General features: G+C 41.9%; 1 protein-coding gene across 1 annotated transcript in view; it reads right to left on the bottom strand.

Moving 5' to 3' along the window:
* The window catches only part of NPSR1 (neuropeptide S receptor 1), a 271780-nt gene that overhangs the window by 126627 nt on the left and 128364 nt on the right, over positions 1-16789 (bottom strand). The window contains exon 3 of the mRNA XM_033932853.1: positions 5356-5459. Coding sequence (XP_033788744.1) covers positions 5356-5459 — 104 coding nt within the window. The remainder of the gene's footprint in view (positions 1-5355; positions 5460-16789) is intronic.

The raw sequence follows: 16789 nt of genomic DNA, 5'->3' as shown, positions 1-16789 counted from the left end.
CTAAGTGTGAATCTATAGTGGACTTTTGCTGTTATAGAACACTAGCAAAAGTCCACAGTTGTATGTCCAAATGTAGGTACAAGCACTTAAGCTAGCTCAATGGCTAGTGTAATGCTAGTACTTAACTGCTGGCAGTTATGCTCGTATTCTATAACCTTTGTGCATAGGTGCTATGCATCACAGGAGTCAGCTTTTCAAAATAATTGGGGGGGGGGGTTGCTAAAACAAGTGGAAATTACCTCTCCCTGGACACAGTCAATGGCGTTTGCTCAATTCTGAGGGTGCTCCAACACCCACGGAGCTGGTCCTATGCTCAGCATGCCCTGTCTCGCCCATGCCCCTTCCAGATCTACGCTCCCTTGCAGTTACACGCTATGGATTTTGCCGAGTACAGTTCATAGAATATCAGTTGAGGGCAGTTACACTCATGCTTGCTAATTAGTGTAAGTTCGCTCCAATTAATTCCAATTATAGCCAATGATTGGTTGTTAATCCCAATTAGCAGCTAATGATTCTATTAAATTATGTGCCTGAAATCATTTTAAAACTTCTGTACAGAACGTTCTGCACTAAAAGTAAAATGGCACAAAAGTTTATAGGATTAGGGCATAAGGGGGGAATTCTGTATATAGCGCTGAAAGTTAGATGTGAAAAAGATCAGCGCTGAGCCCCTATTATATAAAGGGCAGCCAACCTTTATAGAATACCGGCATAGCATGCAGGTTGCATCTAATTTTGGGCACCAAACTTACATTTGATAGAAAACGAGTCCATCTGGCATCCAAGATTAGGCATGGATCAACATCATTCTGTGACTGGGCACCTAACTTTGGGGAATGCCAATGTCCCACCCATGCCCATGTCTCCTTTTAGGTTACGTGTGGGAGAAGTTAGGGGCCAAGTGATAGAATTGCATGAAGAGGAGATCTGCACACAACTTCAATGAAGCACCAATTAAGTGGCAAATTGTGCCCATTGCTTCATGAAGTTTCGTGAGGATCTTAGAACCATGTGCAAATTCTGGTGTTTAAGTGTGGGTGGCCTAAATACAGTTCAGGGCTAAGTGTGCACATAAGGCCTCTTATAAAGCCATTCAACCTAATCAGATTTGGCATATTCTATAACAGTGTGTGTACCTTATAGGAACGCCCTTGACCCTCTCATGGCCACACCCCCTTTTGAGATCCACACGGTAGAATTTACATCACAGCTTTATAGAATATGCGTAGCAAGTTGTGTGTGTAAATTCTAATTGGTGCCAATAATTGCATGTTAAGGGTCAATTTTCAGCACCGATTAGCTTGTTAACCAATTAAATTGTGCATGCAAATTGGCAATGTGCACTTCTGCACTCAACTTGCCATATATGGAATCCAGGAGCCTGTATGTAAAAGTATGTGCAAAGGCAGAATTGCTGCTTGAGGGCCTTCTTGGCCTTTGTTGGCAAGGCTGCCTGTGATCCATTGTGCACCTGCCGCCTACTGACTCCCTGTCCAATGTTTACCTTGTTGTGAAATGTCTCCATACTCTTGGGTATGTATTCATGTAACCCGTTGTGGGCTCCTGGGGAGGACGGGTGATAAAACTAAGTACTAAATAAATAAATGTACTTGAAGGGGTGTTTGATGTAAACATATTTTGGGGAAGAATAGTGGAGAACAGGTGGATTTGCAATTTACATCTGTAGTTTATAAAATACAGTATGCACGACAGTGCACACTGTGTGCACATTCACATCTGTTTTGGAGCCAGTCAAAATATGTGTGGGTTCCTTTTACTTGCGATTTCTGCAGAATTTGTGCTAACCTTTTTTTTTTAATGCATGAGATGTAATTATCAGGCCAGGCCAGGCGCATAGAAGTGCTGGGTCCACAGCTTTCCGCCCCCCAATGTCAATTCTGACGTTGGAGAGGAAGTTCCAAGCCAGCCAGAATTGATGTCGAGATGGGGGAGGGGAGTCTTGTGGGCCAAGCGCTTATACGCATCTGGCCTGGTGTCGGGGAAGCAGGGAGAAATTGGTGGCAGTGGGAGAAAGAAAGAGGGGACAGAAAGAAAGGGGGGGGCAGGGAGAGAGAAAGAAAGATGGACAGACAGAAAGAAAGAGGGCAGGGAGAGAGAGACAGAAAGAAAGAAAGGGGAGGGGGCAGGGAGAGAGGAAGAAAAAGTTGGACTCATGGAAAGACAGAGAGAGATGTTGGTTGGGGAATGGAATGAGGTCTGGAGGACAGGAAGAATGCAGGAGGCAGATAGGGAAGAAATATTGGATGCACTGTCAGAAGGAAGTGCAACCAGAGACTCATGAAATCACTAGACAACAAAGGTAGGAAAAATGATTTTATTTTCAATTTAATGTCTATATTTTGCACTATGGCCCCCTTTTCCTAAACCGCGATTGTAGTTTTTAGCGCAGGGATCCTATGAGCATTGAGAGCAGCGTAGAGCATTCAGCGCAGTTCCCTATCATGGTTTAGTAAAAGGGGAGGGGGGTATATTTGTCTATTTTTGTATAGTTGTTACTGAGGTGATATTGCATATTTTAAAGTCATCTGCCTTGACCTCTTTAAAAAAAAAAAAATCCGAATATAAATGATAATTCACATTTTCTCTGTGTACAGTGTGCTTTGTGTTTTTTTAAATTTTATTGTTGGTAGATCATTTTGACTTGGTCATTTTAAAAGTAGCTTGCAAGCCAAAAAATTGTGGTCACCCCTGCAGTAACCCATATTGATAACTACACCCCATAGATTCCTATTGTGGTTACTTTAGAAACCCTATTCCATATTCACATGTGTAAATCCTAGCATTTACATATATGAATTGGATACACATGGAAAACCCAGTTTTAAAACACTGGATTCCACACATGGAAATCTGTACTGTATAAGGGTAAGGGGGAGGAGTCATGCATTTGATATACTGCCTTTCTGTATGTACCTTCTCTTAGCCTAGTGGACTGATAATTTTTCTACATAGGACAATGGAGGGTTATGTGGCTGCTTATGGCAAGGGTTTGTGTGGTCTGGACAGTACCAAAATCTACATGTATATCCCCAATTTCTGGAGGGGAATGGGCATTTATGCCTAAATAGATCAACTTTAGGATTTAGAGCTGCTCATGTGCATGTATAGGTTTCTTAAAGTGCATGTTTTGGGCAACCCTTTGAAGGAGTGATTTAAGGGAGGTCTCCAATTGTTTTTCCCCTTTAGAACTGACAAAGACTGAGGCCTCTGTATTTCATGTGTGTTTCAAAAATAGTAGGACACACCATACATAGCCAGTATATACACTTGCATTCCTGCTTGAATTTTAGAAAAAGGCTCTACTGGAATTGCACACGTCTCAACCTACATTTCATCTAAAACAGGCCTACCCAAATTTTTATAAAGTAGGCAGCAAATAGGCCCTATCAATCTAATTAACCAGCAATAAAATTACTCTCCATAAATCTAAATGATGTCTTTCAAGGATTGCTTGAGATTGATAATTTTAGCCGTTCAACAATTCATGTGTCCAAAATTATTATCCATTCAAGTGGCTTGGTTTTTTTTTTTTGTTTGTTTTTTAACATTTATACAGCTGGTACCACTGCCGAGCACCAAAGTACATTTGAATATTGATTTCTTGTAGTCTTGCAGTTTCTAGAGACATTGAAACTACAATTTTAAAGATGCAATGAGGCAAAACCAATTTTGATCATGTGGAGGGGCATTTTCGATAGGACGTCTAAGTTCGAGTTTGGAAAGACATACAGAAATCCAGTAGAGAAAATGCCCATTTTCAAAACAGCAATAACCTATCTAGACGTTTTGGACCTCAGTAAGCCTATCTTTTTTGGCCATTTTCGAATACAAAGATGCCCAAATAAAAAACGCAGAAACACAAGCTATTGGGAAATCCAAGCAGCCAGCATTCTTAGCAAACTGGCCACACAGACATCTAAGCAGAGCAGAGGGGGGCACTCTAGGGGGTACTGCAGTGAATGTCTTTTAAAAGTCCCAGATACACATGCCACTATAACCTGCTTATATTGTATGATGAGCTCTCAAAACCTACCCAAAGCTTACTGTACCCACCTGTACACAATAGTCCTTATGCCTGCAGGTGTCATCTTTATATAGATTTTGGGTGGGTTTTGGAGGATTTGATTATCCTTGCAGAATGTCCAAGTCATATGCCTGCCCTACTCCCACCCAAAACACGCCTCAAACACGCTCCCTTAAGATTTAGTCACACTGGAGACAAAGCAACCATAAAGTCAGTTTTGAAAATGCCCACTTGGACGTTTTGACTTGGACGTCCATGTGCCAGTTTATGCTTTCTTTTGGATGTTTTTATTGAAAATGAGCCCCTCACTGTTAACACATCTCATAAATCTATAAATAACATATTTAAAGTGAATGCTTTATGCAAAACAAAGTTAGGTCAGTATTTGACATGACTAAACTGGCCAAAATCAGCTTCTGGCTGGTTAAATCACCTGTTTGGGGCTAACTGCTAATTTTCAGTGGCACTCAGCCAGTTAGTGCAGCTGAATATAACCAGTTAGCACCAAAATGAAACTGGCTATTTGTGGGGTGTTCCAGGGTGAAGTTGGCACACGGCCAGTTAAATGCCAATATACAGCACTTAACTGGCCAGGTTAGCTACATAAATAGGACCGCTTAAAAGTCAGTCCTATCTTTGTGCTGTAACCCATAGACAGTTAAGTGCTGAATATTGCACTTAACTGGCTGTTTTCCCTGGCTCTGCAAATCCAGAAATTCAATGCTGGTGTCCAGATGTGGCCTGACATTGAATTTTGGGTTTAATTCCAGCAGTGGTCAGCAAAATACTGATTGCCACTGCACCTCTAAAAAGATATAAACAGGATGGGGTCAGTCCAGGGGAAGGCTACTATAATGGTTGGTAGTCTTCATCATAAAGCATAGGGGGACAGACTTAAAGATCTCAATATGTATACTTTGGAGGAAAGTCAGGAGGGGGAAATATGATAGAGACATTTAAATATCTACGTGGCATAAATATGCATGAGGCAAATCTCTTTCATTTTAAAAGAAGCTCCAGAATGAGAGGGCATAGGAGAAGTTAAGAGGAGTTAGGCTCAGGAGTAATCTAAGGAAATACTTTTTTATTGAAAGGGTGGAAGATGCGTAGAATAGTTTCCAGGTGGAAGTGATGGAGACAAAGACTGTGTCTGAATTCAAGAAAGTACAGGGCAGGCACGTGGGATCTCTTAGAGAGAGAAAGAGATAATGGTCACTGCAGATGAGCAGACTGGATGGACCATTTGGCCTTATCTGCCATCATGTTTCTTTGTTTCTATGAATATTGGGCCCAACATGTTTATCACTTACTTGTAAGTATCGTACAATTCTACAAACGAGGTCTGGAGCCATGAAATCTCCGGTGAAGCGCCAAATAATATCTGTCATGATGTTTATGAGTCCGGTGAGAGCATCTGTATTTAAAAAAAATCTAAGTTAGTAAAATTGCATTTATATTGTGTAACTCAACTTTTCAATAATATTGCATGGTTCTCTGAGTAACCCTTCCCCTCATTAAGGGACTTTATATTTTTGCATTCAGTGTGCAAACTGCGTGTAAAGTGCTTTTTGAGTTAGGACTGTGGCAACTATAGAGAATGGATATGTTGAGTTAATATATTAACTGATCTGTGTTTGTATGCTATGGCCATGCATCCTGATAAAATGACTGTCTCATTTTAAGGACAATGCTGCGTACTGTTATATAGGTTATATAGTTATGGGTATTTGGAAAACCTAGAGTAGGAACTTTTCAAATGGATTCTCCATGAACCAATTGCTATTTTTTGCATCTACCATGTGACTTTAGGACCCTTTTACTAAAATGAGTTGGGGACAGCCCATGCATTTAAAATACATTAGGACCCATTTTACAGTTTATTGCAAGTTTAAAAAGACATTAACATGTGTTAATGGGTGTTTTGCTTTTCAATCATATATCAAGTGTCAATTTCATTTTAATATACCGCAAAATCATACAAAAATACATCCGCATGGTTAAGAAATCTAAAGTAAGCAAGGGTCTTGGGTATTCTCTACGTGAAAGACAGCTTATTTACCTAAAGAAAGATAAGAAAAAATGGTTCATGGTTTATTGGTGCTTGATATAACACATTTCCCAACACATGGATCAATGAAGTTTACATTTCTCTTTCTTCAGATACTCTCATTCATTATTCCAACATTGGCTTTGGCTGTTGTTGACTTGATGTGTATACAAGGATAGAGAGCCCAGCCAGGACAAATAAAAGGCACGGTTAGCTTTGCTTTCATGTAGGAAGCATATTACAGTTCAGAGTACAATAGCCAGAGACAAAGAGAAAACTTTTACAAGCTTTCATTGAAGAGTACAGAGCTTTGATGAAACTCAGAAAAAAAACTTATCAGTTCAATGTTATGAAAGCTTCAACAATAAACAAACCTTGGAAAGACCTTCATTCCACAGAGGAACACAACAAATAGACATCTTATTCTGAAAAATGTCATATAGATTTATTTCCGTATATGAAGGATTGACTATGGTCCTCCTATATGATCCTTGAACCACGAGTATGTTCTAGATAGGAGCCAGAACAAACCATTTTATTAGTTAAAAAAAAAAAAAAATGAACGTTTTAGTGCTTTTAAGTATAAAAGGCCCCTTAGTATGACTTTTGAAAATATATTAGTATTATTTTTTTCTTATTGAAGTCATAACTTGTGTTCAAAGAGACAGATTCTGTAAAGGATGTCTAACTTTAGGCATCCACAATGTGGATGTCCATTGACTTAGGCATCCAAATAAAGTGGATAATAAGCCCAATTAATGACTAACAAGCACTAATGCATTATTAAACAATTTTGACCTTAATATCAAACTGGAGTCCTCTATACTCCCAAAAATAAAGCTCCATTCACCTATATGCGGATCCCTCCGGTACGCCTAAGTGACACCTAAGTCTTATCCACCTAATTCGTGCCCAACTCATGCTCAAAAGTAGACCTTCTTTGCAACACCTACATTTTAGGCATTAGGTAGATGCGTTAACACGCTGAGCGGCATATGGCTCTGTAAATGGATGTCTATTTTGAAGCCATGCCCATACCACACCCATACCAGGAAATTTTGTGAAACGTGTCCAGCCTTTTGGCATCTAACTTCCAATTTCTTAAGCATAGCACATACAAAAAATAATGTTTAAAAACTGGCCTGTCAGTACCTGGACGATCAAAAAGACAGGTTGTCCAATTACCAATAATCAAAACTGGTTTTAGACGTATCTAAGACCAGCTTTACCCTGCCTCTTACGCATAGAGCGAAAAGGGATGTTTTTGGAGAAGTGGATAGGGTGGGAGGTAGGCGGGATGTGGGCCGACCTAGACTTAGTCGTCCTGCAGCCATAACCAAAAATGTTTGACAGGTTGCTATATGGAACTTATTAGGCTCATAATCGAAAAAGAAAAACGTCCAAAAACCGGCCTAAGTCGGCACTTGGACGAACATTGTCAAAATAAGTCCAAGTGCCGATAATCAAATCGGGTTTTGGATGTATTTCTAAATGACCTAGGCCTTCATAGTGTCGCTGAACAACCAAAGCTAAATGGGGCGTTTCAGGAGGAGTGTCGAGGGCGGGAGTTGGGCGGGACGTAGGCTGTCTTAGACTTAGTCATACAGCATGTATAACCAAAAGTTATACAGCCCAGGATCGACGGAACTTGGAAGTTGTGACTTAGACCATTTAAAACATGGTCTAAGTCACAAAAACCAACCTAAAGTCACCAGATAAGCACTGCAAACACATAATATAGACCCCCCACACACTACCTCAGTGATCACCGACCCCCCCAACCCCATAAAAATCGTAATCACACCTTTAAAATTCATCCTCCAGACCATCATCACCTGGCAGCCTGGCATAGGAAAGTGTAGTCGTCCAGCACAGAGGCGGCTTAAGCCATCTTGGGGGTTGGTTAGGGACTCATGGAGAGGAGGACTCATGCCCATAAGCCCCTGTAATCACTGCGTTGATACTTAAACATGTGCACTCCCCTATATACCCCCAAACCATTTTTTACTGGCATATAAGTGGCTCCTGCAGCCATAAGGGCTATTAGGGTGGTAGATAAGTGGGTCTAGGGGATTCTGGAGGTGGTTTTGGGGGCTCACCGTGACCTATAAGGGAGCTGTAGTGAGGAGAAGACATGGCACCCTTTTTGTGAAGTTCACAGCAGTGTCCTGTAAGGTACCCCACTATTTAGGTGCCATGTCTGGGTATTCAGTCCATCACTTTGCAGACCCCTCCCACGTCCAACAGGGCTTGTTCTAGGTGTTTTTGACTTGGACGAAAAGTTCGACATAAATGTGGTATAAAGATGGACAATTTAGCGGCTTGGACATTCAGATCGGCAGGACATATAGTTAGATGATTTTTGAAATAAAAAAAATTTTGGACATATTTTTCGAAAATGTGTCCTAGGCTGTTTTTTACTTTGGACGACTTGTGACTTAGACGTTTCTTTCGATTTTGCCCCTCCACATGTTTTGACTTAGACCAAATATACACAAAAAAAGTAGAATGTAACAAAAATTAACTTTGTCAATTCAATTGCACTGATAGATCATAAATGGAAGAAGGCAAAACCTCAGACCGTTTTACTGCGTCTCATAACAGCCAAAGGTTTCAATCATTGGTCCGCCTCCATCCTTTTTATACGAATGTAATAATTCATTAAATGCTATAATTGATGTTTAAAAAATTTTTTCAGTAGATTTTATAATTTTGTATAAATAAAGTTATTGTGATTGTTAAAGTTAATAACATTGTATGAGGTCATATGAAAAGTTCTGTGCAAAATGGCAATTTTGTGGAAAATGGCAATTCTGTGCAAAAATAGCAGTTTATTCATAAACAGATAAAGATTTCAAAATTTATCATTGAAACTGACTCTGTACTATCAGAAAATTCATGAAACATAGAAACCACTTTTCTTGGTGGCACAAAAACTGACTCTGACGGATCCGTTTCGTTAGTACTTCTTCAGAGAATCAGTTAGAAAAGCCATAGTGCTGACTGAGCCATGAAGATAGCTTTCCTGAAAAAAGTTAAATGGTCTGTATCAGACCTGAATAATAACGTACCTGAAATCAGGGCCGGATTAACCAATAGGCCTACGAGGCACGTGCCTAGGGCCCAACATTGTCAGGGGAACCTCAGGGCTGGCGTTATAGGGAGCAAACAGAGCAGCTGCCCTGGGCCCCACAGATCCAGCAGGCCCCACGATCCGAAGTGCTCTGTTAAAAAGCTATATTTTCCTTTTCAGAAGGGCCCGACATGGCAGCCATTCTCACAAGCTGCCAGCAGCTGCCCCGAAGCTTTCCCTCTCTGCAGCGATCTGCCCTGTCGGAAACAGGAAGTTGCGGCAGAGAGAAAACTTCGGAGCAGCCGCCGGAAGCTTGTGAGAAATGCTGCTATGTCGGACCCTTCTGAAAACGAACCTCCCGGAATACGCTACCCTCAAGTCTCGCGGCCGCTACGACTACACTGTCTACTTCCGCTGCATCAGCTGATTCACGTGCCTCAAGTCATGCGGCCGCCATGCTTTAAGATGCTGTGCTCCCGCCTTTCTCTGCCTTCGCCACTCGTGGTCGCCTGCACCCTCCTGACTGCTGTCGCGGCTTGGGTCTGCCTCGTCCTTCTGGCTGCCTGTACCCTGGTCCTCAAGGCTGCCTGCACTTGAGGTAACTTGATTGTTTCTATCAAGTATTTCCTTTCTGAACAGTTTTGGTTCATTTATAGTTTGATTATCCTTATGTAAAAAAATTAGAAAAACTAGCTTGAATAACAACAAAACAACTTTAACAGCATTTCCCTGGTTGTATGTGGCTCTGGTTTGTTTTTGCCCCCCTACTTTTATTAGTTATATTGATATGTATGTTTTCTATTTAATGTGTTTTATTTACCATGTTGCCCCGAAAATAAGACAGTGTCTTATATTTACTTGGGGCCCAAAAACGTCACTAGGTCTTATTTTCGGGGTATGCACATGACTATCTCTCCCTTCCTCTCCTTCACCCCAATTCTTCTTCTTTCTTTTCTCCCCCCACATGTGCAGTATCTTTCCTCCCCTCCCTCCCATCCCTCGTGCAACCTTGCCCAGCTTCTATCCTTCCCTCTCTCCCATCCCTTGTGCAGCAGAACCCTTGAGCACCCTCCGACCCCCACTGCGCAGCCAAACCCCCACTGACCCTCCATCCTTCCCTCCCCACTGACCACGAACGAGCCCTACCTCAGTAATGCGGTAGAGTGAAATTCCCGACGGACAAGGCCAAGCAGCCTGTTTAGAGTGCTGCTGGCCTGATACTACTTCGCATGAAGATAGGGCTCCCTCCATATTGGGTGAGGGTGTATCTGTGTTCCGTGTGTATGAAAGACATGGTTTTCTGTTAGTTGACTAGCCTTGTTTGACAAAATGTATGAGGCATGGTTCTTGGGAGCACCTTGAATTAACCTGATTTGAATCTCCTTATTTTCTGCCAATCTTTTTTTTTTTTCATGTTGGATTCTTTGGTGGACTGCTTGCCTTGTTGTTTCATTACATGGAGTGGAACGTAAGAGAAGAGTTACAGATTTGGTTATTTATACATATAGGTTATAGTTGGTTGACGTAGAGTGAGGCAGTTGAGAGGCGTTGTAAACCTGGTTTTTAATATAGACTTATATTTCGGATAGTATTACTGCTTTACAATATATTTGAACACTTTTATATACGTATTGAAAGGGTTCAGAGTTATTGTCCTAGGTAAGTAGGTGGGAAGGGAAGGAAGGGGAATTTGTTCAGAGATGTTTGGGGGTGGCATAGAAGAAAAACTGTGCACTGGTATGCTAATCTTTGTTTTGAATTTAAAAAAAAGAAAGAAATACAGGTGGAATTAAAGAAGTAGATAAGAAAATAGATAAATGGGGCAGGGCATGGTGGGGTGAGGGCGGGGTATGGGCGGGGCAGGGCCAGGGGTCCCAGTGTACTTGGGTGCATAGGGGCCCTCGAAGAATTAATCCTGCCTTGCCTGAAATTCTATAAGATGTGTTTGTAGTGTGGACTGAACTAATTGCAGACACTGACAGCCTGAATCATCTGTACTGAGAGATCTGTTCTGCACTAGCATGGTACAGAGAACAGTGTCTTTTAAAGCAAGTTGTTTGAATGTTAGTTTATTTTGAACCAGCATTGGTTTTGCCTTTATGTTGATTTTCCTCTAAACTGAAATTGCTGTGCACTGGAAAACTGGTCTGGGTTAAAAAATCACAGGCTGTCCTAGGGAAAGTAACTGTACTAGCCTTGCCCAGGAAAGACCAAGGACAATTTTCACTAGAGTTCATCCTGAATTCTGATATAGAAGCTGAACGGAATTTATTTTTTAAAAAAATTTTGTTTGTTGCATGTATACACATTTTTTTTTCCAGATTAGGTTTTTGCTCCATAGTGTGACATCCACAAGCATGGGAATCTTTCAACTTAAATTGACAGTATTGGCATCTTATTTAAATGCACACACCATTTTGGTTTTGCAATGCTGATGCAATTTGGCAGCAGTCTTGGAGAATAGTAAGCAAAACAATTTTATCTGCTTCTGTTTTAAGAGTCTGAATGAGTCTTATTCTGCCTTATTCTTTTTATAGGATGACATTCACGGTGAAAGTCATGCACGCTGTGGCAACATAAACAAGGCAGCGGTGAACACAATACAACCCCTGACCTTTGTGAAGTGGCAGTCCTGCTGGGTTTTTGCGTAAGCGAAAATATTTTTTTTTACTTATGAAACATAGAAACATAATGACAGATAAAGGCCAAATGGCCCATCTAGCCTGTCCATCCGCTGTAACCATTATCTCTTACTCTCTCCGAGAGATCCCACGTGCCTATCACAGGCCCTTTTGAATTCAGAGACAGTCTCTGTCTCCACCACCTCTTCTGGGAGACTGTTCCATGCATCTACCACCCTTTCTGTAAAAAAGTATTTCCTTAGATTACTCCGGAGCCTATCACCTCTTATCTTCATCCTGTGCCCTCTCATTACAGTTTCCTTTCAAATTAAAGAGACTCAGCTCATGCGCATTTATATTACATAGGTATTTACACAGTAGATGACGGCAGATAAAGACCCGAATGGTCCATCCAGTCTGCCCTTCCTGATTTAAATTTTTTCTTCTTAGCTATTTCTGGGCAAGAATCCAAATCTCTACCCGGTACTGTGCTTGGATTCCAACTGACTAAATCTCTGTCAAAACTCACGCCAGCCCATCTACACTCTCCCAGCCATTGAAGCCCTCTCCAGCCCATCCTCCCCTAAACAGCCATATACAGACACAGACCATGCAAGCATGCCCAGTACTGGCCTTAGTTCAATATTTACTATTATTTTCTGATTCTAGATCCTCTGTGTTCATCCCACACTTCTTTGAACTCCGTCTCTATCATATCTCCCCTCTCCCGCCTTTCCTTCAAAGTATACAGATTGAGATCTTTAAATCTATCCCCATACGCCATATGATGAAGACCACATACCATTTTAGTAGCCTTCCTCTGGACCAACTCCATCTTTTTATGGTTTCGTTTTCATTGAATATTCACATTAACAAATTGATTTAGAAGGTGGGTTTTTTTTGACTGATATAATATACAACCCATGCTGAAAACACAAGATTGTATTGAAAGTAGGGTGTCTGAAGTCTTTTCTCCTATTTTTAGAGACAAATACTTATTGGGATAGGGGGAAAGGGAATGGGACTTATACAGTATAACACCTTTTTGCACTTACGCATTCAAAGCGGTTTACTTATATTCAGGAACTTATTTTGTACCTGGGGCAATGGAGGATTAAGTGACTTGCCATATCTGCATTTGGATAGCAAATTTACCCCTCCCCCTTTTACAAAGCTGCGCTAGTGGCTGCTGCCCCAAAGCCCATAGGGATTTAAAGGACTTGGGGCTTTTGCCATGCGGCAGCTGCTAGTGCGGCTTTGTAAAAAAGGGGATTACGGTAGTTTTGTATGAAGCTGGTCTTCGGCATTTATGTGGTTCGTAGGATTTCCAGTTTGATCAATATCTCTGTCTTGTCAGCAGAGCATTTGTATTAACACATATGTTTAAAAAATAAAATTACTACCTACGTACCAATGTACTGGTATATACAGTACATGTCTCCTAAAAAATGTATGTTAGCACAGAATAATCAATATACACAGAAAAGAAAAATTATGCTCCATATAAAAACAATGGAGCTGATTTTGCAAATAGGCATCTCAACTATAGGTGGTGGTGGTAGGTATCTTTCCGCTGTCTTGCAGCCAATTGGGATGCATGTTTTAAAAAAAAAACCAACTCCCTGAGGCAGGATGCCTACACTGTAGGTGTTTGTCACTGATCTAGGGAGATGCATAGACACTTAAGCTCACCCAAGGCTGGGCATGGGCATGGTCTCAGATGGAAGTGGCCTTGGGCGAGTTTAAGTGTCCCTATGTGTTTCCCTAGTGCCACCTGAAATGTAGGCCTGAAAAATGTTGGCCTACATTTCACTCCTAAAAGTAGATGCCGCTGCCGGCTCAGCTGATCGTGGCAAGGGAATCTCCAGTAAGCTGCAGTTTTGGGGAATCGTGCCTTCTCAGCAGATTAAGGGGAAAATACCCCTGCCATGATCAGCTGAGCCGACAGTGGCAGAGGACCCCTAACCCCCACATTTCCATGGCAGGAGGAATGCCCACTCCCTCCTGCCTAACACCTCCATTGCTCTCACCCCCCACACATCGACGCGGCAGGAGGGATACCCACTCTCTTCTGCCTAACACCCCTAACACCTTCCCACATCCAGTCATCAGGGAGGATGCCCACTCCCTCCTGCTGCTGGCTCTATTGATCCGCTAAACCTCCAACACTCCCCAAAATCACCTGACACTCTGACACTCCCCAACACTCACACGACACTCCCTGAAACTCCTCAATGCCAACATGACACTCCATGACACTCCCCAACACTCATTTGACACTCCATAACACCTCCAACACCCTGCATACCCCACAATCTCCCTGAACCTTTAGGAGTTGGCCAGCAAGAGGGATGCCCACTTTCTCCTGCCAGCAGGCCCGCCTCTTCCAAAATGGTGGGCCTTCCCGGTACATCCTAGGATGCCATGGGAGTGGCCTATGACTCTAATTGGTCCAGATACCATAGGCTACTCACATGTTCGGGTGTTGGGGAGTGTAGGCTGATGGCAAGGGATCCCCAGCCTGAGACGCCTATCTTTGCGATCAGGTAGGCGTGATTCTCTAACTGGTGTCAGTGGCATATGTGCCAGTTAGAGAATCGGGTTGGGATGGGGGTGAGGCATCTGTACTTTAAGACTGATATGATTCTGTACAGAACGCCGGTGTCCTATTTTCAGCCGCTTCTTAGGCGGCCGCCAATACCAGCGTCCTATACAGAGCCCCAATGTGGCCTACAAAACCCAACACTATTGTGAAGTCAATCTGTCATGTACAATTACTCAATACTCAATGATAGATTGTCATCACATTAGTGCTGGGTTTTGTAGAACACAGAACAATGCCATACTAAGCTCAACATGTACACTAGTATATGAGGGGGTGCTGAAAGGTTTTCAGCCCAAGCAACCAATTTCCTAAATTCTGAACATTATTTTGCCACTATAGCTGAAAAGAGTGTTATCTTGTTTTGTTAAGTTCCAATTTGCAGAAACAAAATTCTATGTTTTGACATTGTTTTTGATCATTGATTGAACTATATCCATTTCATTCTCTTCTTGGTTGGGCTGAGAACTTTTCAGTACCACCTTGCACCCCCTCTTATGATTCTCTCCCTTCTGGTTCCTCTTTCCTAAAACAATAATTCCCCCTAGCCCAGGGATCTCAAAGTCCCTCCTTGAGGGCCGCAATCCAGTTGGATTTTCAAGATTTCCCCAATGAATATGCATTGAAAGCAGTGCATGCACATAGATCTCAGGCATATTCATTGGGGAAATCCTGAAAATCCAACTGGATTGCGGCCCTCAAGGAGGGACTTTGAGACCCCTGCCCTAGCCATACACCTTAAGAAGAATAAATTTCCTCTCTTCTATTCCCTTCTCTACATCTAAAATGGCATCCATGGTGAGCGGCAAAAGAAGTATCTGTCCTTCCATCTGCCCCTGTGATGAGTCAGAATAGATATTTTGAATCATATACGTACACTGCACATGGCAACACACCTACTAAGATAATAGTCCTTCAGAATCTGTTTTCTATACATGTATATATAATGCCTTCAAATCTTATGTAGTTCTTAAATCATTACAATTTCTTACTTATCTCACTTCCAGTTCTCATCAGGTCCGAGGGTAGGAAAAGCCTCAGAGTTGTTTTAGGAGTCACACAGGGAATTTCTCCAAGCTCCTTTTATTTAAGAACATAAGAATTGCCAAACCATGTTAAGCCTTTTACCTAAAAAGTAGTCTACATAGTTGTGAGATCTCTTTATCTCTTTTATCATCTTGTCTTCATAGAGAGTTTAGTGGTCTAAGGAAGCGTATATAATTGACTATTGAGACTATTGCATATCAAATTTTCTTTTCTATGTTTATTATCATTCTTTGTTATTCCTATTATAATAGGCAATATCTATAATATTTTGGATTTATTGTTTAACTTTATCTCTGAATTTCTGTAACAAGAGGATTCTTGTAATATGATTATTAAATCTTATAAATTTAAAAAAAAAAAAAAGAATTGCCGCTGCTGGGTCAGACCAGTAGTCCATCGCACCCAGCAGTCCGCTCACGCAGCGACCCCCAGGTCAAAGACCTGTGCCTTAACCGAGACCGGCCCTACCTGCGTTTGTTCCGGTTCAGCAGGAACTTGTCCAACCTTGTCTTGAATCCCCAGAGCGTGTTTTCCCTTATAACAGACTCCGGAAGAGCATTCCCGTTCTCCACCACTCTCTGGATGAAGAAGAACTTCCGTACGTTTGTATGGAATCTATCCCCTTTTAACTTCAGAGAGTGTCCTCTCGTTCTCTCTACCTTGGAGAGGGTGAACAACCTGTCTTTATCTACTAAGTCTGTTCCCTTCATTATCTTGAATGTTTTGATCATGTCCCCTCTCAGTCTCCTCTTTTCAAGGGAGAAGAAGCCCAGTTTCTCTAGCCTCTCACTATATGGCAACTCCTCCGGTCCCTTAACCATTTTTGTCGTTCTTCTCTGGACCCTTTCGAGTAATACTATGTCCTTTTTCATGTATGGCGACCAGTGTTGGATGCAGTATTCCAGGTGGGAGTGCACCATGGCCCAGTACAGCGGCATGATAACCTTCTCTGATCTGTTTGTGATCCCCTTTTTAATCATTCCTAGCATTCTGTTTGCCCTTTTTGCTGCTGCTGCGCATTGCGCAAATGGCTTCATTGACTTGTTGACCAGTACTCCCAGGTCTCTTTCCTGGGTGGGCTCTCCAAGTACCACCCCAGACATCTTGTATTTGTGTATAGGATTTTTGATACCGACATGCATTACCTTACACTTATCCACGTTGAACCTCATTTGCCATGTCACTACCCATCTCTCGAGCGTGGTTATGTCTCGTTGCAGCTCTTCATAATCCCCCTGCATCTTCACTACTCTGAATAACTTCGTATCGTCTGCAAATTTGATCACATCACTCGTTGTACCCATTTCCAGATCGCTGATGAATATGTTGAAGAGCACGGGTCCAAATACTGAGC

This window comes from Geotrypetes seraphini, chromosome 2 (assembly GCF_902459505.1).
Source record: "Geotrypetes seraphini chromosome 2, aGeoSer1.1, whole genome shotgun sequence".
NCBI lineage: Eukaryota > Metazoa > Chordata > Amphibia > Gymnophiona > Dermophiidae > Geotrypetes > Geotrypetes seraphini.
Note: the sequence above shows the minus strand (reverse complement) of the source record. Positions and strands in the feature narration are given on the sequence as shown.